We start from the raw sequence: 22,336 nt of genomic DNA, 5'->3' as shown, positions 1-22,336 counted from the left end.
TTAGGCTGCACACTGCTGTGAGGGCATATTCACACCCACCACATGGCCTTTGGGTCTCCTCAGGTATCCTGGCAACAGTGTTCAATAGGATGAGTATATTTGAGGGAATGGTGGGAAAGCATTGAGACCTTTATGATTTCTCATAACTCTGGTTAAATCTTGAGGAATGGCCTTTATTAAATTTGATGTCTCTGAGTAACAGCTCACCAAATTAAGACATCACCTGGAAATGGGTTGGGAAGTGATAAAGTGAAGGGGAAAAAAGGTGACAAAACTTTGTCAAATTTTAAATTCCTTGGATTTTGCAAGACTGCCAAACTGAAGAAATGGAAAATAACCAGAAGTAATGTTGCATGTGGCTCATTAATGAAAGCATCTAATGAAGCACACTTCGCCCAGATTTCCAGGTGGGTGTCACTGTGACACAGCTGATGTGCAAGTGACACACATGCTGCCTTCACTGTGAACAGAGGGGCAGATGCTGACCTCACAGAGGGATTAAAGTATTGAGAAAACAGGTACTCTGAAGGTGGCCATGTAGGAGAGATTAAAATTAGCAGATTAAGAAAATTCAGCTAGGATGTAGGGGAAGGTTGCCAGCCTACCCATGCATCTGTAAATACAGAGTCCAATGATAATATTGTCTCCTTAACACTTTAGAATATAAAGCAGCGAGGCAGAGGAAGGAATCGGTGAGGGAAAAGTTGTTTCTTTATTCCTGATCATTCACTACATTGCCTCTGCCATGCACCTATAACTTCTGTCAGATTGATGCCTGACCCTAGGACAGGCCACTAAAGTTCTCAGGCTGGTATCAGAGAATTTCCTCTTGCCAAGTACTGTGTCCTGATGACATTCTTGTGTATACAAATTCCAAATGAAAAATCATATAACTTTGGATTTTAGATTCATATAAAGGATTAAATAATGTTTTATAGTATGCATCTTTTTAGATATTGGAAGTTTTGAAATGTTCTTTTATTACTGTCTTGATATAGCATATATCTGTAAAAATTACCTTTTGGTCCCAGAAAAAGCATTCAGATGGTGAAACACGATTTTTAATTAAGATGCATTAATACTTTGCTGAGCACTGGACTGAACAATTTATATTAGAAGATGAAGAAATTTCTGAAATCCACTGACCTCTAGCAAGCAGAAATAATTTTCCCATTTGCCACCTTGTACAGTATGTTAATGTTCATTAAAAAGATAAAATGTTTCTCTGTTGTGTTGTGAAGGGAAATTAAAATCAATGCCTATGAAACTCTTGCATGCTATAGAACTGATAAGCACACACAGAGATTAAATGGGAATGGACTTCGATAAATGTCAGCATTCATTTGTTTCTTGTCATTTTTGACGTGTGGTGACCTGTAAAGAGCTTTATAAAGAATAAGATAAAATTCACTGTCAGTTCAGACATGACTCTTTATAAAGAAACCAGCAGCCACAAAAAGCAAGAAGAGAATGGTTATCAGCCAGCTTGGTCCATTGAGGCAGATGATGGAAGTTTTGTTTAGTTGGGTTAAAAGGACAAGATTTTGTGAAACCAACCTCCTGCTCTCTAACTGATGATTAATATGAACAATAAGATAACATCATACAGACTTGTCACTACTTGCAGTGAAATTCTCCAAATTTTTATGTTTACAACATGCTGATTCATGCAATGAATTTTCACTGCTCTGTATTACTAATTCAACACTCAGTTGGGATTTTATGAAAAATGCTGAACTCATAGAGAAAAGGTTTTAGCTAAAACTACTATAAAAGCCACTCTGGACATATTGAGGGGTCTAAATGGAGCAACCTCACCAAAATGCTACAGACATGTAAATAAACTGTGGAAAAACAGAGAAGTAATTGGGGAGGAAGGAGAGGAGGGAGAGAGGCAAGAGACAGTGTTCTGCAGAATTCCAAAATTTCCCATGCAAATCAATGCTAAGTTTTTTTAGAATTCTAAAATTTTTAAATATTCTTTTTCTCTTGAGAACAAAAATATTTTAAAATCTCCAGCAGGTGTTGACCTCATTTTTTATGCTTTCAAAAGTTTTCCAGGCCAAGTCTTCACCAAGTCACTTGCAGATGTAGAAAAGGATGTCAATCCGACTTCAGGATTTTAAAGTTTCATGTTTCCACCATCAGGAGAGGCTTCTACTAGAGACAGAGGACATTTCACTTCTACTATACTGCATAATAAAATACATTGTATTTGCAGTCTGTTTTACACCACATTGAATACCACAGTATTCAGAAAACAAGGCTCTTCTCAGTCTCTTAAACACCATTTCTTTGCCAGTCATTTTGGTCTTTTACAACACAGTTTTACCTGAAAACTACAAATCAAATCCAGGGTCCCTGTGCTCAAGCAGAAAAGTTTATGTCATGCAAGAATACAGAAGACTAAAAAACCTAAGGCTGCATTAATCTGCTTTATAGGGGGCTAGGGGGTAAAACAGAAGAAAGACAATGCCCTGGTTGTGCAGTTCCCATGAGATGGGATCATCTGAAGCCTTGTCAAGACCTGTGATCACTAAATAAATGCAAGAATAGGAAGTTGGGTTGCTGAGTACTTAGGAAAGATTTAGGAAAGAGGAATCCACATACATTGCCAGCAGTTTGTTCAGTTGGTTTACAGATAAAAAGAAAGGAGATGAGGAAGTAGACAAATGAGGGAGATCAAATGCATTCCTTAATTTTAAAAAAGATAAAGAGGTTTTGATCATGTGTGAGTATGAAAAGTCAGATAAAACTGCAGGTTGAAGATGAGAATAGGAAAATGACAGGGAGGTAGAATGAGATAGGATAAGATGTACTCACTGGAGCAGACAGAAGGACTGGAGTAGGTTGCGGACACATTTCTTGTTGTAATAGAAAAGGAGATGTGCAGATTTGTACAAAGGGAAGAAGGGGGAAGCCAGCAAGCTACTGTTTACACACATGACCTAGCATTCAAAGTCACTTAGATCAACAATTCACAAGTAAATGCATCCTGAGAAACAGCAGGGAGAGACCTCAAGGGGATATTCAGGCTGCTTCAAAGCAGGCTCAGCTATGCCTCTGCCATCCTCACAGGTGACTGTCTAACTCTGTCCAACATCTCAAACAAGTAATTCTACAGCTTGAACTATCCTCACCATAGCAAAGTTCTCCTAATCACTAGTCTGAATCTCTCTTGTTACACTGCATGGCCACTGATATCTTTCTAACCCATTACAGGCACAGAAAACAAACTACTCTCCTTTTCACACCAGCCTTTTAAGAATTTGAAGGCTTCTGCTCTTTATTCTGCTATTCTTCTCTTTCCTATGAAACACCAATTATTTCACACAAGCCTGAATGAAAAGTGGAAAAAGACTAGCAGGCAGTTGCAGTCATAAAAATGTATTACAACTTTGAATTTAAAGTGATTGTGTTTCTACTATGAATATTCCTTGTTTTCTCTTTGGTGCTAGACGAATTTGCACATTTTGGCTACATCCAAAAGTGTCCACAAAGTCATTGAAACAACACAGTATTAAATTCTTGATATGTAGGCATTTTATTTATTTTTAGAAAAAAAATATTAAGAATTTTATTGCATCTTCAGGTTAAATTCTCTCTTGTTCCTTCACATTAATTTCCATCTTTTATGTGCACATGCAGTGCATTTGGACACTCAGCTCTGAACTAAAGGTGTGACCAACTTCTCTGATCTCCCAAGGCCAAGGAGTTTTCATCTTTGCTATTCAGTGGCCCCATTTAAGGGATAGGAGACCTTGTCCTCTTGCTCACTGCAACAGCATACTGGTAGGGCAGTTGAAAATGTCGTGTCACCCAAATTTGAAAGAATGTTTGCTGGAATGGGGAATGGAAAAAATTATAGGATCAAAAGTCAAGCCCTGGAGCAATATGAAATCAGAGCAAAACCAAAGTAGTGGTTTACCTGTTCCATTTCCATCTAATCCCTGCAAATAAGGGAAACTGTCCACTTCCCAGGGTGAACTGGCTGCAGTCAGATATGCTGTCAAATCACTGTAGCTAGTGTTCTCTGGCAATTTCACAGATCTTCTCTGAAAGTGAACTTGTGGCTGAGTCCGGGCACCTAAAAATATTAAAAGTGACTTTATATCCAAGCTGGGCAGAATATTTAGGTGTTCATATTCATGGAAGCAATTTTACATTTTTTTCATTATAAATTTCAGTAGCTTGAGAAGAACAGAGACATCAGAAGGCTATTTTGAAAGATAGAAAACCAGAATTTTTACATTTATTTTGCAGTTGCCATTATTTCTCCACAGGTATTCCAGAGCAAAATTGTGGAGGCACCTACTGTCAGAAGCTTTTCTGGCTATGTTTTTCCTCCTCCACTTCCATTGCATGCCTCTTTTAATTAGTGTAACTGAAACTAAAACTAAGTTTAGAGGCAGGGTATGCAAAAGCTTAGGAAAGCATCCAGTTCACCATATTTGTTCAAATTTTCTTTTCCCTGAAATGGCAAGATCGATGTAGTTTATACTTTTCAAAATTATATTCTAAGAGACAGTTCTACCTGTAGTCTCAGTTATTTAACTTCTGTAAAGCTCTGGCCATGAAAATTAACTCTAGAACTGAGACCAGTCACTACTGAAATCACTGAATGAAAAGAATCACTTGAAAAACTTCGGGTGAAAAGATTTTCCATATTTTCCCATATGCAAAGAATACATCTAAATAGAACCAGATTACTTGGCATGTAAGATTTCTCTCTTTTTCTCTGCTTTGTACAGTGTTAGCATTTCTTTCAAGCTCCCTAGGTGTTAATTGAGGGGTCTTTGCTGCAACGTGATTTAAGACTGTTTCATGTACTATAGCATTTCATGTCTCATTTAAATCCCAGCTTATAAAGTCAATAGTGTTTTTCAAAGGATACTCACCATTAATACTGTTTAGCAACACACAGCAAGACTCCATCTGCAAGTTTGTGTGCACAACATGCAAATTAATTTTTAAATCAAAAGCTATTGTATTCTCCAGAGCTCATTTTGAATACACACAGAACACTTCCCACACAGCACAAAATCAAGAGGCAAGCAGTTTTCTTCTTAATTCACATTGGACTATGTGATTCAAAGATGTCAACTCAAAACAATTTTGCATCTTTTCCCCCATTAATCTCTGGCAGCACTTTTAGGTTACATGTAGCTTCACTGTGAGAAAGAATAATGAGCTTGATTCCTCCTAAGCTTTGTAACTGGCAGTGTCATTAACCTAGAGACTGGAATCTTTCTTGCATAATTTTCCAGCAAGAGTTCTAGCTGTGAGAAAACAAAACTCAACAGAACAAAATGTTGTATTGGCTAAGAAAAATGCCTGTGTACAGAAGTATGCACCTCCAAAGAGCTGATGGCTGCTTAGCTGTCATTTCTTTGGTAATTCTGCAAGAAAAAGCTATGAAATTGCTTTTATTTTTTAATTTCTGGAACCTTTTTGTGTTTACAGCAGGCTCTCAAGACTGGCAGTATCCTTAAGTGTTTAAAATTGTCAATAAACAACACATGTGTGAAATAGGAAAAAATATTCCTTATCCGATTTCTAAACATAAATGGAAAACTATATAAAAGATTAACTAAATTGAATGCAACAAACTCAGGCAGGATTTATCTCCTGTGGGCTGTGCAAGTAGCAGTTTGCTGTGCCTCAGGGACTGATGTGCTCAGGCACTGTGGAACCCTCTGACTGCACTGCTGAGTGGGCTCCTGCAGCCCATGGGTATACATTTCCACAGAAAAAAACAGGAAGAAAAAACACAACAAAGAAACTGGCCTTAGGATTATCACCAATAGCTCAATGTAAAATCTCTGGTTAAGATGCATTATCCAAGCTGCCAAGAACTGGTGTTTTGTTTCTAAAGATACAAACTAAGCAAAAATTAGAAACCAAGTAACTATTGTTGAGTCTGCAATACAGTAGTTTATGGGTTTTCTATTAAAAAAATGATGGATTTTAGCACTGAGAGAAGGCGTGAGCTGCCAAATTTTAACTAGATAAGGAGGACTCAGAAAGCCAACCTCAGTTCCTTCAATCCTACAAGCAGTACAAAGCCTTCTTATGGCTGAGCCCAAAACCTGGCAGAAAACCTGCACAATAATGAACTCAGCTATAAGGTTTGAGCGTGAAGAAAAAGCCTCCTCTGTGACAGTGCATACACAGACATTTAATAAATCAGTGCAGAGTAGTTAATTCACACCCTAGAAAAACTAATTCCTGCATACTGATGTTCAGCAAAAACCTGGCACTAACCCTGACTTTCCCCTCAATTCCTCAGTTGGGTCTCCCACACCTGGCAAGAGACTCCAAAGAGGCAGAAGACTGAGAGCTTCCAGAGGAAGGCTTGTGAGGGAAGCAGCTACCTAGGCTGCTTCCCTCTGACCTTCTGTCACCTCCTTGCTGGAAGATAATCCAATGCTCTCCTTTAACAGAGGCCATAGTGGATTTTGGGGCATATGTCTGGGTACAGATTCATTTAAGGGAACTGGAAGTGGTAGGAACTTGTGTTGACCAGACTCTTAAGAAAATTTTTCAACAAGTCATCACCTATCACTGGGAGTGGGTTATTAGTATTGCTTCTATTACTGAAGATACCTATTTTTTACTTATAAAATCCAGTTTTTACTTACAAAACCCAAGCACATTCGAGCGTAAAATGTGCATGCGAGCTCTTCCAACATGATGTGTGCCATGAGGTAAAGACTGCTGAGCACTGATATTACCTTCTTCAAACAGCCTTTTGTCAACACATCAGCCAGATTTAAATGCTGTCACCTCCAGTTTGCCAGTACACTCCTGAGGAAGCAACCTCAAGGAGTCCCCGTAAGGCTCCTCTCGTCACACTGCATATGTGACATGTGGCCCCACAGCAGCATTTGAGGTTTAATCTCTGTGCAGTAACATCTGAAGTCGCACCAGTTCATGCTCTGATTGCTCATGGGTCAGAGACAGACAGAGTCCCCATACAGCTTCCATTCACTACACACTGAAATTCAGCCATCACTGTGCTGGCATTAAATAACTGCAGTGACCCAGTGGCTGGCAAGCCCCATCCCTCACAATTACTGACAGTGGATTGTAATGCCATCCTGAAAATGAAGCTGCCTGCATCAACTCAGACAAACTTCTCAACTGCATAATACATCGCTTGCTTGATTAATTATTCAAATGCAATTGGTAACTTAGTGTACCAAGACAGGCCTTTCTTTCCCTTTGACTGGTGCTTCAAACACCACTGTTCCCACTCTGTTCCTGGTTTAATGAGTTCTGGTTTGCTCTCATTTTTGTACTAAGGTAACTCCTGATCAGCTCTTTTGAAACAGTGTGAGGTTACTGGGAAGTAAATTAGAGAAATAACAGAGAAAAACTAGGTCACAAGGATTTTGGATGGAGACTAGAGAGGCTCCATTCAAATACAGGAACAATGTCTAGGCTGTCTTTCTTTTAGGCTTCATCACAAGAGAAGTCCCAAGAAAAGAAATGAGGACTGGACCCATAAAATAGATTTTACTGGGCAAGACTGCAAGTTCGAATCCCAATCCTTAGCATACTCCAGGTACCCCTTTCTTCCTTTATCTTTTTTTTTTTCTGCTATCCCAGAAGAAGCAGTTAAATTATTCTAATTCACACATTGGATCAATTCACTGAAGGAAAAGAAGATTATCTTGAAAATATTTATGAGTCTCACTCAGCTGTTAAATGTCCCTCTAGTCCTTTAGCATCCCCTGTTTTTTTGAAGGAAGCTGTGAACATGAAAATGCTGTTCTTTTTCAGTTAATTGCATAATATTAACACATTTGCATAAGAATAAGAGTATTTAATACAGCCTGATAATGGAATACTGTTGGTAAACAATGTTTCATGTCTTGCCTAATGGAATCCCTTGTGTTTTAACACAGTTCACCATCCATCTAATTCACCCCATTAGACAATGTCCAGCTCTCAAACTGCAGAATATATGTACAGCAGCTCTCTCCAGCTCCTTCTGAGCATTCCATCAGCTACCTAATTTGTTTAATGCATTTTCAGCTCCAGCCATATCTAGTGCTATCACTAATGAAAAGCCTATTGTGTCGGATGGCTTCTAACTAAAAAATATGTCAGGAAGGCATAATTGTATTATATTCTCTCAGATAAAACAAGGTTATCTTGGAATACTATTGAGGGCACTATTTCCTTGTTTATTAACTATACAGTAGAGTTTAAAATGATGGCAAGCATAAGACTTATTGTGAGTAAGACACCATTTATGCACAATGAGTGCCCACAGGAAGGATATGCCTGTGCTCTGGTTCAAAGTATCTTTAAAATCCCCTGTTCTTTTATTAACACTTATCTCAGCCAGCACATCAGTTGGACTAATTTATGTCAGACCCTTAAGTCAAATGAACATTTTATTCTTCGCTGGGCAGTTCAGAAAACACTGTTCCTCTAACTGATACTACAGTAACTTTAACATCTGTGTTTGGCCTCACAAAAAGGTTATTTAAACTTTATTTTTCTAAGACAGTGGGTTTCAATGTGTAGGACTTGGGTTTGCAGGCAGTCTGATAAGGAGTCCCCAGGAAAAGCAAGTTTATACAGGGTATACAACAATGCAGATACAAGAAATTTTCAGTTTTTCTATGCCCTAAACATCTAAGTCATTCGCACTAGGAAGCAAGAAAAAAAAAAAAACCCAGAGAAAAATCTTAGCCATTAAGAACACCAGAAAATGTCTCCTTCAAGGATGGTTAAATGAGGCTAGATGAAAAAACATCCCACAGATAGTATAAGAAATTTAATCTCTAGCTCTCAAATGGCACAATAAAGTCCAAACTCATTTATTACCGTGTAACTTGAATTCCCTAGTCACAGCAGTCAGGGATGAATTCAGCTATTAATTTGGTAAAACAATCCCCCAGAGAAGCATTCCTCAGGGAACTCAGAACTCCCCACAGAATACCACTGTCACTCACAGGACAGAGTTCAGAAAGCACTGGGCTGTCAGACTTTTTCTTTAGTGTCCCTCAAATTTCAATTCTGACTTCCCAAAGCCAGCATACCTTGAAATCCTGAGACTATCTGGACTACATCATCATAGACCATCAGAGTAGCTGAGCGTTCAGGAAGAAGGCCAAGGCTCAGTGAAGAGAACACTGTGGGAGAGAAGTGGTTTAAGTAGCACATATTTAAATTCTTATAACATAATCCAATAACAACAGCGCTTACTTTCTTCACGTTTTTCCAAAAGCAGGCCACCCAAACTATTAAAATCATATTGTATACATGACAGAAACCACATGCATTTTCTGAACCAAACAGTTAAATTGCCAGAGTAACTACTGAACTAAACAAAATGTTCTATGCTTTGACTCCTGCACGTCACACATGGTAGCTCAAAGCACTGGAGAGTGCAGTGTAAAGCAGGATTTCATGCCTTACATGAAGCAATTCCCAGCTCCACAGAAAGACAAGAAATACATAAAGAGAACTGAAATGCTAACCCAGTCTGGCTGTTTTATTTTTATGTGCAACAGCTATACTTCTTACCTCGGGAATATTTTAATGAAATTTAAGTTTAAAGTACTTTGAGATGCTTACATAAGTTATACAGAAAGGCAAAGTATGATGATTAAGTCAGAACAATTTGCTTTAAAATGTAGCATGTACTGAGTCACCACCTACACCAGGGAAGTGCTATTTATAGCAGAAATACTGTCATCCTACCAGTGGTGTGAAAGGGGACAGATAAATGGTACTTGCTGCAAGAAGTCTACCTGCAAGGACGTCCCTTCCCACCGGGTACTGACACTCCTTGCAGGGGGCTGTGTCAGTATGCACACACATGTTTGCAGAGTGAAAAACAGGATATCATTTCATGCCAAGTTCTTCAGACCCAGAAGACCCAAAATATGGAAGGAATTAGCCACAGAGCCCACCTGCCTCCTGCAGCTATGGAAACAGTAAGGAGCACGACTGCCTGCAGTCCACATGTGGCTTTCAAAGATGGAAGAAGAGAAGGCTAATGCAGACTAGTTATTTTTGGTAATAACTTGTTACTATTAATAACTAGTAATAACTGGGCAGCATCCCATACCTGGAGAGTACTCATCCTAGTCTGAAGTAAATGCAAGCTGAGGAAGGCATTCTCAGAAACGGTCAACAGAAGAACAACACAAACACTTCTGATTTTCTGGAATTTTATGAATTTCCTCTAAATTAATACACATTAATTAATCCAAGAGACCATATAGATGTCAGCTGCCAATAGGAAGAGTACACTATTTCTGCTTTAAGAAATATATTCTCCTTTTAAAGATCAGAAATGTTAGTGTTTGGGAGAATTATGGGAGAAAGAAGAAAAAACTACAAGAAACACCCTGAAAATAACTACCATCTAAAAGATGGTCTTAATGATATATATAAACATAAAAATAGAAAAAAATTACATATAATGTTATTGCAAGTACAGCTGGGCATTTTCTTTCCAAGGCCCAAATGTGAAACAGATCTACACATTAGGCAACATAAGTAAGAAAGCCTAGTGCAAGTAGCACTAAGGCCACACAATTACAAAATTTGTCTTTACTCCAATAACTTAATTTGTATGAAGAAAGCTAATATAATTTAGACACCCTGGGGAGCTCAATACAATCCACCATGCCAACATCTTCTTCCATATGTGCCAGACTATAACGAATATATAACCTCTAAACTTCCCTTGGGCTTTCTGCACAATCCTTTCTCAGCATGACAATGACAGAACGACACAGCTTTTAAGGCCAGAAGGATGACAGTGATGATCCAGCCTTATTCCTGTATAACTACAGCCTTCCCTGAATTAATTATTGCTGCAGATTCAATAGCTGTACCAAAACTTGAAAACATGTTGTAGAAAAACTCCAGTTTTATTTTACAGTGTCCAGTGTGAAGAACACACCACAGCATCAATGTTCTAATAAATAATTATGAGGGCAGTTAAACAATGTGCCTCTTTACCCATCAAAATTTATAGAGGTTCGATTTCCAGCCATTTGATCTTCTTTTTATACAGGCCTGCTAGACAGAAGAATTCTCTCTTACCCGTTTCCTGTTCTCTATGAGGGTATTGATGGACTATGATCAAATTACCCCATGAACTTTCTTGCTAATGAACCAAATAAATTAAGCACTTCCAAGTCTTTCCCTGTAAACTCCATTTTCCAATCTTTTAATAACCCCTGATAAAAGTCCACAGTTTTAAGCATTCTTCTTGAAGCATGGATCCAGAGCTGGACACACATTTCCCTGAATGGCTATGCCAAGGACAAGTCCTGAAATACAATACTCTGCATTCCCAGTTTTTAACCTTATTTTACAGGTAAACAATTCCAGATGAGCTCTCCTCTCCCAGAAATACCGTAACCATCATCCTCTGCTCCTAAAACTGTGTTTCACCATAGCGAATACCACAGTTTTCTATGACTGACTGTCCTGGTTTCAGCCAGGATGCAGCTGGCTTTTTCCCTGCTGCTGGTACAGGGCAGTGTTTTGGATTCAGGATGACAATAATGTCAATAACACCCTGATGGTGTGGGTGCTGCTGAACAGTGCTCACCCTCAGTCAAGGGGGTGATCCTCAGTCAAGGACTTTGCAGTTTTCCATACATTGTCAGTGAGAAGCTTCAGAAGAAGCTGGGAGGGAGCACAGCCAGGACAGTTGACCCAGACTAACCAAAGGGAAATTTCATACCATAGAATGTCATGGCCAGTATATAAACTGGGGAGAGTTGTCTGGCAGGGGTCAACTGCTGCTCAGGGATGGGCTGGGCAATTGTGCATCACTTGCTTTAACTCCCCACTCTCTTTTTTGTTAAATCTCATTCTTCTTCTTATTATTATAACATTTTTCTTTATTTCAATTACTATACTGTTCTTATCTCAACCCAGAGTTTTTAGCTTTCTATGATTCTCCTCCCCACCCCACGGAGGTTGGGGAGGAGGAAGCAGATGGATGGCACTTAGTTGATGACTGGAGAAAAACCATGACACTGCCTCTACCAAGGAATTCTGAACTGTGCTGTCTCAGCAGCTCCCTCCCTTCATTGCATACACTGCTCCAAAAGAAGTGTCCTTTTAAATAAGGATTACCAGTCACAAATGTTTTCTTCCAAATTTTTTACAAAGAAAAATCTAAGCATAGTTAAGAGCAGACAGATGAACACATCTTCCATCATGAACACTTCAACAACTCAAGTGATGTTAAATTTATGAACTGTTAATAAGCGGAGTCATGGCACTGCTGATAAATATTTTAATGGAAGAAGAGATCTTAAATCTTTTCCTCCTACCATTTATCACTATGTAAATAAATAATCCTTCTGCTTAAACAGTAAAGAGGTAGTAATTATTTTCGTTAATATAAGGGAAGTTAATTTCTGCCAAATTGTAAGAACAGAAAACCCTTGATGTTTACTCCTTGAAGCCACTACAACAGTATCACAAGTCCAGTGGCTGCACAGCTTTTCAGCATAACACCATTACTAATGCACATTGCCTGTGATGGAGGAATCCTGATCCTTTGGCCAAGTTCTGCTACAGCACATTACCACCCTTCAGCTTTCAAACCTATTCCACACTCATGGTTATCATTTTCTCATTTGAGGTAAATACAGCCATAGTTCATTTACCACAGCACACAGGATGGCAGCTTAAACACTGCCCTGGGTGGAATGCTTCTCAGAGTGGGGGATCTGCTCTGTGGAGGACAGCTCCTAGGACTGTTAACAAGCATTTCTAGGAAATGAGGATGCAGCTGTATGGGTGTGCCCAGACTGCACACTGCAGAACCAAGATTGAGATATGGTGCCTGTTCCCCATCATTCAAACCAGCTTAAAAATAACAACAAAACAACTTGCACATTTTTCTGAAGTTCTATACTGTGCTAGTTAAAAGCACGATAGGCATTGAAATACAAACAGTTATTGGAAAGTTTTTTAAAGACTATAGGCATCTTAGTCAATACAAAATATAAAAGCCTAAGTATCTTAACCTGTATGTCATGTACCTTTTCAGGATTAATTCAAAGAACAACCCTATCAAATCTACATAGGGCATATCAAGGTATAACTTGTTTCTTTAATCAAAGAAAGGAATAAGTTCAAGGTACAGGAAGCAAAGTAAAGGACTCTACTTCCAATTAAATCAATGGCAAATTATCTACCAGTTTCAGGGGGGGATGATCAGAGGTGAAACTAATCTACTTTCAGAGCTAAGCTCACGTTTCAGCCATGAAAAGAAAGACTTTGTGGAACCTATACAATTACTGCTCTTTAACTTCAATGATTTAATAAACCAAAAATGCCCTGTTTCATTCCCTTCCCTCAAAATCAGTATTTAAGAAAAACAACAAGCAAAAAACTAACCAAACTCCAGGCTATGGAAGAGTAAATCTCATTCAAAAGACCACGGGTATAAGTCAGAAAGAGACAAGACACAAGGCACGGTTATTGCATACTTTCATCCTTTAAAATCACATGAAGTATGCTGAGAAAGCTGCACTTCATCTTATTTAAAGAGAAGAAAACTCAAAGGAAATTTCTAAACAGAGTCACAGAACAATTATGGCTGGAAGGGACCTCTGGACATCATTTCTTCCACCAAGCAGGAGTTGTCCAGTTGAGTTCTGAATGTCTCTAAAAATGGACATTTCACAACCTTTCTACGCAACCTATTCCAATTTTGCTGCTTGTATCGTGGAGGGATGGGTTGGGACAGACAGACACACACCCCCAAGGTGCCTGTGGCAATAGTGAGACCTTTATTGTTTGAACCCAGCTTTACATGGCAGGTTTGAAACATCCCAGTCTACAATGCTGTTTGGTCTGCTCTTAACACCTCCCAGTTTCCTGACCAGTGAGATGTCTGCAGCTTAGGAAGTTCGTGGGGCAATTTGATCATAGTCCATTGGTGATTGGTTGAAGTCCCTGTGTGTCAATCCGGGGGCCAGTTTATAGAACCTGGCTGGGTTTCTTATTTATAACTGAATTAATTGCTCAGCCACAGACCAGCTGTGACAGCTGCTACTGTAATGAATCGTTGCCTTCTACTTATTTGAAACTCTCTTGGCTGCAACTCTTTTCAGTTGCTTCTTATTCTTTCACCACACCCCAAAGAGCCTGACTTAATCTTTCCTGTTACCTGCATTAAGTAGCTGAAAAACACGGTGGAATACAGTACAGAAAATGTAGAAGAAGGCACTCCTCTCTTATCTGAAGCAAGTGAAAGCAGATAAGTAAACATCACACTGAAATGCCTGAAGCATAATTCTGGGTTTGAAGAGATTCATGTTCCTTTCCCCTTCTGAAAATACATTTGCTACTCGACCTTGCAGCAAGTCACGCACCCCTTCTGGCTATGTTGATATTAATAAATAAAATGGAACCCAGGCACGGAATTCAACACTGCCCTGGGAACATATACACCAAATATTAGTGCACTTAAAACCTCCCATGGCTTTGGCCCAGGCTAATTATCAAACTGGAGGTGTGTGTTAATTAGGTGAGATTTGAGTATAATACAAGCCTGAGACCACTCCCAAATTACATGGACCCTAATTGTATCTGAGGATTACAAGAAAGGCAGATGAAACTTGGGATATGATCTTCATATAGATGTTACATCTCAAGGTTTGAAAGCCACCCTCAATCTGTTCTTTTTAGCAGTCAGAAATAGGCTTCATAACTCAATTTTTCCTCTCATGTAACTAATGTAAGGTTCTGAGACATTCTGACAAAAACTAACATATAAGTATTATTGTTATACTTGTTTGCCTGTGGAAGAAGCAAAGCCATGCTAATTAAGTTAGTAAAAATCCTTACATCTGGATAACATAGCTGCAGATTAAAACTGTTTCATTGACATGGCTAAGAACTAAAAGACAAGACATTTTGGTACACTACAGCCTATGGTGCAGCAGTTGTTGCTGCACCTTGGAAGAGAAGCAAGAATACACCACAGCTGCTGAAACAAGGTTCTTAGAAACAGAGTTCCCATAAAGAAAAGGATCTGGAATAGATTTCTATTTTCTATGGAGCTGTAGGAGCACCAACAGGTGTTTGAAAACTCATGTAGCACTGTATTGAGGACCTTCAGAAGGAGAGTGAATCTCCGCTTAGCCTTGATGCTGCAGTTTAACTGAGGAAGAAATGTTACTATTTTTGAAATCTGCAGATGTTTCTCTTCCCACCCAGGATCTCAAGCATTAAAACATATCATACAAAACTGTGTAGCTTCCTTTAGATCCAATATCTTACCTCAGAAGAAAAATAAAGATCTCTTACCAGGCAATCTTACAGGTTTCCATGGTGCAGAATTTGGCACATATGCATGTTTACTAGCAGTCACTATCAGCTGATTGCCCAACTTATACTGAAACTTGAGGAAGGCAGTGCCATCTGCTCCTGAGGTTCCAGATGCAATGGAGATCTGGTTGGTAAAAATCTCAATGAAGGCTTCAGTTACTGGCTGATGGGTGCTGGCATCGCTTACATGGACCTTCAGCGTTACTTCTGTAATGACAAACAAGCACAGCAATTATTGTCTGAAGAGCTTCTGTGGGAGGCAGCAGTTAGAACATGCTGACACACCAGTGACTGAAAAGACACCAGCTCTGACATTTTGGTGCCATGTATGACTTCTTATACTGGCCTGAAGCTCTCCATCTCAGGCAGTCACTCTTCAGAGACACTGCAGAGTCTGCTACAAGCCAGACCAGGTCCTGAATTATTGCCCAACAGCTAATTTCAGCTGTGGAACGATCTATCTCCACCTGTGACCCCCACGCAGCTGGGCAGCACATCTCCAGGGCAGGCAACACTCCCTTTGAGGGCAGCATGTCAATCACAGAGTACTGCTGTCCTGTGGCAATTCTAAATGTGTGCTATCAAACATCCTGTGTTAGTCACAGACAGCAGCGCATGGAAACTGCTCCCTGCTTGCTGTGCCTCTGCTCCAGCTAATCCTCTCCAGCAGCAGTGGGGAGAGGGAAAGGCTGCCAGTGGGGTATGCTCCTCACTCCTTCCCAAAGCAATTATCTCTGTGTAGCAATGGAATGGAGGAAATCTGCTGTGACAGAAGCCCAGGAAGAAAGTGGACAATAGAGCAGGCTGTGCTACAGTTGGATATTTTCAGCTCTGGTGGGAGAGTTTGCCCCAGCTGGCACAGGACTTCCCTGGTGATATCTAACCAAGATGGAGAAGGCCTACAGGATCATGTCCATGTCCTCAAAGCACAGGACAACCAGGTGGGATGCAGAGTCCTGGCAGTGACAGCAGCAGCCCTGACACTACTGTATCACCTGTCCCCACACAGTAATGGTGAGAAGCAAAGAAATGATGATTAAGGCAGTCAGGAGAATCATACATCCTGCAGATATGCAGGCTGAAGCCAACACAATGGACTACATTTTTCTTGAGTAATTTGCCGTTTTTCCAGAAAATAATTACTAGTTTAAATGTTTCCAGATGTACAATATTTGTCCACTCTGGGCACTCCTATGACTAAACCATGCGTTGTGTCACCAGGCTTTTGTTACATAAAATGGAGTGGCTTGTGCAAGACAGTCCCTCTGGAAGGCATTCTTCTGTATCTATGATTATTTTTCTGTGCCTACAATAGTTAATTGCCTCATGCTCTAAAGTAGCAGCTGTTGCCTTTCTGCAATAAACATGACTTAAATCCAATGCTGTGTTGAAAAGACCCAGCAATGATCTACTGCTTCCACCAAGACATTCCTTGGGTTCTTTTTACTTCCAGTTGGCCTCTTCCTCTTAAATGAACATCTCCCTCTCTCTTTTCTCTCCAATGCTCCCTTTCTCTCATTCCCATCCTAGTATCTGGAAATTACGTTGTTCTTGCATGAAGTTCCCTATCTCAGCTTACTCCATTCCCTAAGGTAGTACATGGTATTTTGCAAACTCCCTATTTGTGTCAGGAAGCTTCAGCCTCTCACAAGCAAGATCCTCTCCTCCCACTCCACGTGTAAGCATTTCTGCATGTGATGCCCAGGAAAGAGGGCGTGACCTCCTGTTCATATGCATTCAAAAACATTACACTGATTTCTACAGAACAGTACTGGTGGTACAGTTCTGTTCCATTACTAATGCCTTATAAGAACTTATTTTGCTTAAAGCCCTGAGTCAGCCAGACATGACACCAAGAAGAAAACACAGAATTTAACAAAATCTTTGTGGTGAGTTTCAATACTGAAATGACACAACTGAGTATGGGGAGAAACATACTATAACAACCTAGAAGTTTAAAAGGACATGAGGACCTAATACATAAGTATCAGTACATCTGTCCTAAGGGCATTTCAGCCAGAAAGATCAATATCTTGGGCCCTTTCATAAGTAGAGACCTTCTCTCTGAATCCTACAGTACTGAAAACACCAATATCAAGCAGCCCTGAACAAAAACCCCATTAGAGAAATTCATCATCATCGCAGCCATTGCTTTAGAACTTGGCAATGGAGGATGCCAATTTAGATGGGATCAGCATGAAATATATTCCAGCTATTAAAGATTCTGGACTTCTTCCCAGTTTTGTATTTAGTAGTCAAAGGAAGCAATGTACATTGAAAAGCAGTGTCCACATACTCTGGTGTCCAGCACAGAGTGCCTCCTTAGAAACCTTGCCTTGACTACCAAGGAACTTGTGAAATGTTGTGTGTGAAAGGCAGCCACATTAATCAATGAAGGAAAATACATATACTTATGTATTTACCAACATGAGGACAACGAACCGTTTAAGTTTTAATTTTCAAAGTGAAGGGATATGCTTAGATCCAAAGCCAGATAGCTGCGCTCTTAGCATTTCCCACTTTGAATTTCCTAGCAAAGAATGCAGGAATAGATGAGGTTAAGAATAACCTCAATGGGTGGTGCATTAAAGAAAAAGCAAGAGAACAGGACAAGCTGGACATTGCTATTAGCAATTTCAGTAACATGGTAGTTCAGCCTTCTCTAAAAACAACCACATATAAGGAACCAGGGAGCTCTGGAATATTAAATACTAATTAAGGAAGAGGGTAAGAAAACAACAGAAGGATCACATCAATTTAATTCCTTATATACATTCAAAATTCTAGAAGAGAGACTACAACTAAAATTGATCACGAGGAAAAAAAAATTCCTGTATTCACAAATCCATCTTTCTCTTCCCAAATCAGAGAGCTAGCCATGGGTATCTCCAATAGGAAATTTCTTTATCTCCCACTCCATAGCTATGTATGGGCTTCTGTCTGCATACTTCTCTCTTTCTGCATCCTCTCTCTTTCTGATAAGGAAAGACAGGGGCTTCCAAAATCCTTCTTCTAAACAGAAATGACAAAGGCAATCACCCAAGACAGAATACTGATGTCCTGAAAGGCAGCAGACTGGAACTGCTGTTCCAAGCCACACAGTCCCTAGATCAGACACTGGGCTTGTTTTCTCCTTTTTGATATTTAACATGTTTTTTCCTGAGCAGATAGAGAAAACCCTAGCAGCCTGAACAATCCTAATTCCTTTTCATGTGTTATCTTCCCTGACAAACATGTGAAATGTATACAACTTGCTTAATTCAGGGCCTTCTCCCACACGACAGCTCCTTTTTCTTATCTAATGCAGCAGTGAAGTCACGAACACTAAAGCTATGTTATCACTTTAATTTCCACAGCAACTGAATGATTAAAAGCTTAAAACTGGAAAGAAATTGTTGAAGAAAACATCCTCTCAAACAGTGATGTGATGAGAAAAACCTATAAAAAGAGACAGTAAGTTTCAGAATTGCTAGAATATATTCAAGCACTTCTTGAGGATCAGGGGAACTGGAGAAAGGAAATAAGACAGCAGAGTAAGGACAACAAGTGACCCAAGATCAGGCTGATCTCTAATTAATAGGGAAATCTTAGATTGAAGACTAGGTATACTGGATGAAATCAATTAGAAGTTGTTTAGAAGACTTACTTTAAACTTAGGAATAGAGTATTTAAAATATCTGGCAAACTTTTTAGTTGGAACTCTCAGCAAACAGTGGGTATAAAGCAGGTACATTATTCCTGAGTTTTGCAGCCTACCACAGCAAGAAGTTCACACAGAATTAAAGACACATGAACTCAGAGAAGAAGCACAGTTGCAGATGAAGGCAGGGAACTGAAAGCACTGCAAAAGATGAGGGAAGCCAAGCCTGCTTCATTCTCACACTATTGTATGTACAGTAGAAGTGTTTGCTGAGTTCTGGAGGAGTTTTGTTCTGGGCTGCTAGTGAGGTCCTGGAGGAATGGGACATGAAGGTGAAGAGTGCTGATGCTTCCTCATTTAAGAGCAAAGCAGAGATGGCTGAGGTGATAGACCCTGGGCTGAGGGACTCACCCAGGACAGCTGTGGTCTCTCCCACTTCCCCAGGCAAGCCAGCCACAGTCAGGACAGGCTATGCTTGAGCCATTGCCCTGTCTGATGCACCTGGCTCCTGACTGGTGTGGTGTGAATGTGTCTCTTTCAGACCTCATCTGTCTGGCATGTACTTCCCTGTTGGCTGCTAGCACTGCTGGGCACAGGCACAGAGCCAGAGTCACTTGTCTGCACCACTAGTGTGTGTCCTGCCATTATATTCTTACAGAAAAGATTCAAGTCCAAAACAGGAACCACTTAGGATTATTGTCATTTCCAGGAGATAAACCACAGGCAAAAACACCCTTTCTGTAAGGGCAAAAAAGCCTGTGTCTCCCTGTCTATAAGTGCAGGTAGGAATGGCCCATTTGCAGATGTTAAATAGTGCAATCCTTCAACTCTGCTTCAAGAATCCTAAAGCTAAATGGGAAAAGAACGTAAGTATGAAAAGAGAAAATAAAACCAGCAAATGCAGGGCTAAATTCCACAAAAATATGAAGGCTGATGTATAGGTATGCTCAAGCAAGTCTAGTGTAAATCTCTTCTCTTACAGTCCTTTGTCTTCTTTTAAACACTAAACCTCCTACTTGTTCTTCAAATGAGAGCAAACCAAAACTACTAGTTATTGTGAAAACAGCTGCTTAAGTGCAGCACCCTCCCAGTTTTCTAGTACTAAATTTATTGTAAGCTGTATAACATCTCCAGCATTTTCAAGGTTATAATTTGGGAAAGTGAAAAAAAAGACCAAAAAATCCCTAAATGGTAGCATTTCAATCCAGAATCCCATCTGTTTTCTTAATCTGATTTTTGAGATTTTACTAAGTTTAAACTTTCTCTGAGCAATCCTTCCTGTGCCATCTGCTCTATGAACCCTACTGCCTCTCCTGAAATACAATTAACCTTAAAAAAAACATTTCTTCACTTGTAACCCCTTCTTATACTCACAACTGCTTTTTACATTGCTGTGAACTCTCAGTTTGGGAATGGTTTCCTTTTTGGGAATGGCTGTCATCACTGCTATCTTCTGTAACTAAACTCTTGAAAAGTGAAAAGCACTGGTTTTAGGTGGTTTGGGGCTTTGTTTGTTTGTTGGATTTTTTTTCCTTTTAAAGTCAGTAACATAACACAGAAAATAAAATCCTGAGTGACCTGAGCAAAGGCAAACTGTCAGATTCCACATACTGGAATAAACAGAGAAAAGTTATGACACAGATTGAAAATCAAAGATCACAATCCTATTTAGATCCCAAGCCTGCAATTTGGTTTCTGTGCACACACCCCTCTGTCAGGCAGACTCCCACTGACGTGTGCTGGACAGATGATCTCTTTTGGGAGCAGGCTGACACAGGCAGCTGTGATCACTTAGCTTTTCCTTTGGGGGTCCCTTATCCATGGACAATGTCAGGATATTACCAGAGAAAGAGATATTTAAATTATCTAGGTTTTGATTAGAAAAAGAAAGCTTCCTGCTCATTTAAAAAAAGCTATTATGAACTTTATGTAAAGCTGTGTCCTCTGCTCTGATTGAGCTTACTGGCAACATGCCTAGCTTTGAATCCTACGTGCCAAATGGATAAGCCTTTCTGTCTCTTAACCTTTTGCCCATGTGTGAGGTCAATCCTCAGCCAAACAATAGGATTTTCATTTATCTAAGGGAAAGCATTTTCCTAGAAAAGGAGTGTTCCCTGTGCTTTAGCCACAGATGCCAACTCTAGCATTTACATATTGTATCTTCCTAATGTGCTACATCAAGAAGGCTCTACTGACAATCACACTTCAAAATAGCAGCAGAGTAAGTTTGTATGAAGAAAAGGAAACATTAATGTAACATCCCTCTAGAAGTAAATAGACTCTGATCTTCACTGATGTTGTCAGCTGAAAGTAAGTTCTCAAGTAGCACCTCAAATAGCAAACTACACGTGCTTGAAAAAGATTTGGAGTGAATATGATGACATCCTCTACTCAGAACTGGCTCTGGCCCTCATTACAGGAAAATCAATAGTGCTACACAGCTCTCCCCTCCACCAGGGGTGACTCAGGTTTCAGCTGGGCTGAGTGTCCAGCACTGGTTTCCAGAACCCAGCCTTGCAGAGGATGGGACACAGGAGGTCTACTCAGCGCCTGTTCAGCAACTGGAGAATGATACCAAGGCTGCTGCAGTCCCTGGCACCAAGAAAAAAGTTCCTTACTACACTAGTCAGAAATCCAGTAAGGACTACACAACACATCTTGGTTCTCAGACCCAGATTCAGACGGGATTTAGAAAGCAGAGGGGTTCAGAGAAGAGACACATAAAACCCAAGGGACAGTGAAGCAGCCTTGGGACTGGCCATCTGAGGAGCATGACCTCCTCTTCCTGCAAGAGAAGGCTGCATCACCATGCATAACAATGAAACTGCAGAAGATCAAGTCAGCTGAGGACCTTTAGTCTTGCTGACAGAGACAGCCAACAGCTGTACACTGAACCTAAGCAAATTCAGGTGTCATTTCTTGCCAATACAGAGACCAGCTTACTAGATAGTAGACTCACTCAAGCTGTGAGAAAAAATGGGATTAACAACTTTAATTTCATTTCTAGGTGTTTAATTAAGGCTTACAGTCAATGTTAAGAGTTAAGAGAATTCATGTTTGATTCTAGAACACTCATGAAGCCAGCCCAAGTGGTTGGCTTGTGGCACTTTTTAGCACTGCAATCTGAATTTGCTGAACACTTTGTACTTTAGAGGTCCAGGGGATGACTATCAGTAGGGTCCTCCACACACTGGGTACCTGCAGTGTGATGACTGTAATTAACCCCACACCTCAGAAGCCAAGAAGGAACTTTCTTCCTCAAATGCACAACTGATGGATTTCTGAGTTTTTCTTTTATTCCTCTCTCTTGCTCTTCCTCAGAAACAGCAGAGTGCAATGAGAACTGCATATTACACTCTT

General features: G+C 39.9%; 1 protein-coding gene across 1 annotated transcript in view; it reads right to left on the bottom strand.

Annotated features, from left to right (window-relative positions):
- Nucleotides 1-22,336, bottom strand: part of FAM171A1 (family with sequence similarity 171 member A1) — an 87,478-nt gene that overhangs the window by 21,700 nt on the left and 43,442 nt on the right. The window contains exons 3-5 of the mRNA XM_071428921.1: nucleotides 15,316-15,543; nucleotides 9,057-9,149; nucleotides 3,929-4,087 (exon numbers count right to left, since the gene is read on the bottom strand). Of these exons, the coding sequence (XP_071285022.1) occupies nucleotides 3,929-4,087; nucleotides 9,057-9,149; nucleotides 15,316-15,543 (480 nt within the window). The remainder of the gene's footprint in view (nucleotides 1-3,928; nucleotides 4,088-9,056; nucleotides 9,150-15,315; nucleotides 15,544-22,336) is intronic.

Source organism: Agelaius tricolor, unplaced genomic scaffold (assembly GCF_023055355.1).
Source record: "Agelaius tricolor isolate 1412-34295 unplaced genomic scaffold, bAgeTri1.0.p SCAF_6, whole genome shotgun sequence".
NCBI classification, from domain to species: domain Eukaryota; kingdom Metazoa; phylum Chordata; class Aves; order Passeriformes; family Icteridae; genus Agelaius; species Agelaius tricolor.
This window is presented reverse-complemented; position numbering and strand designations above follow the sequence as displayed.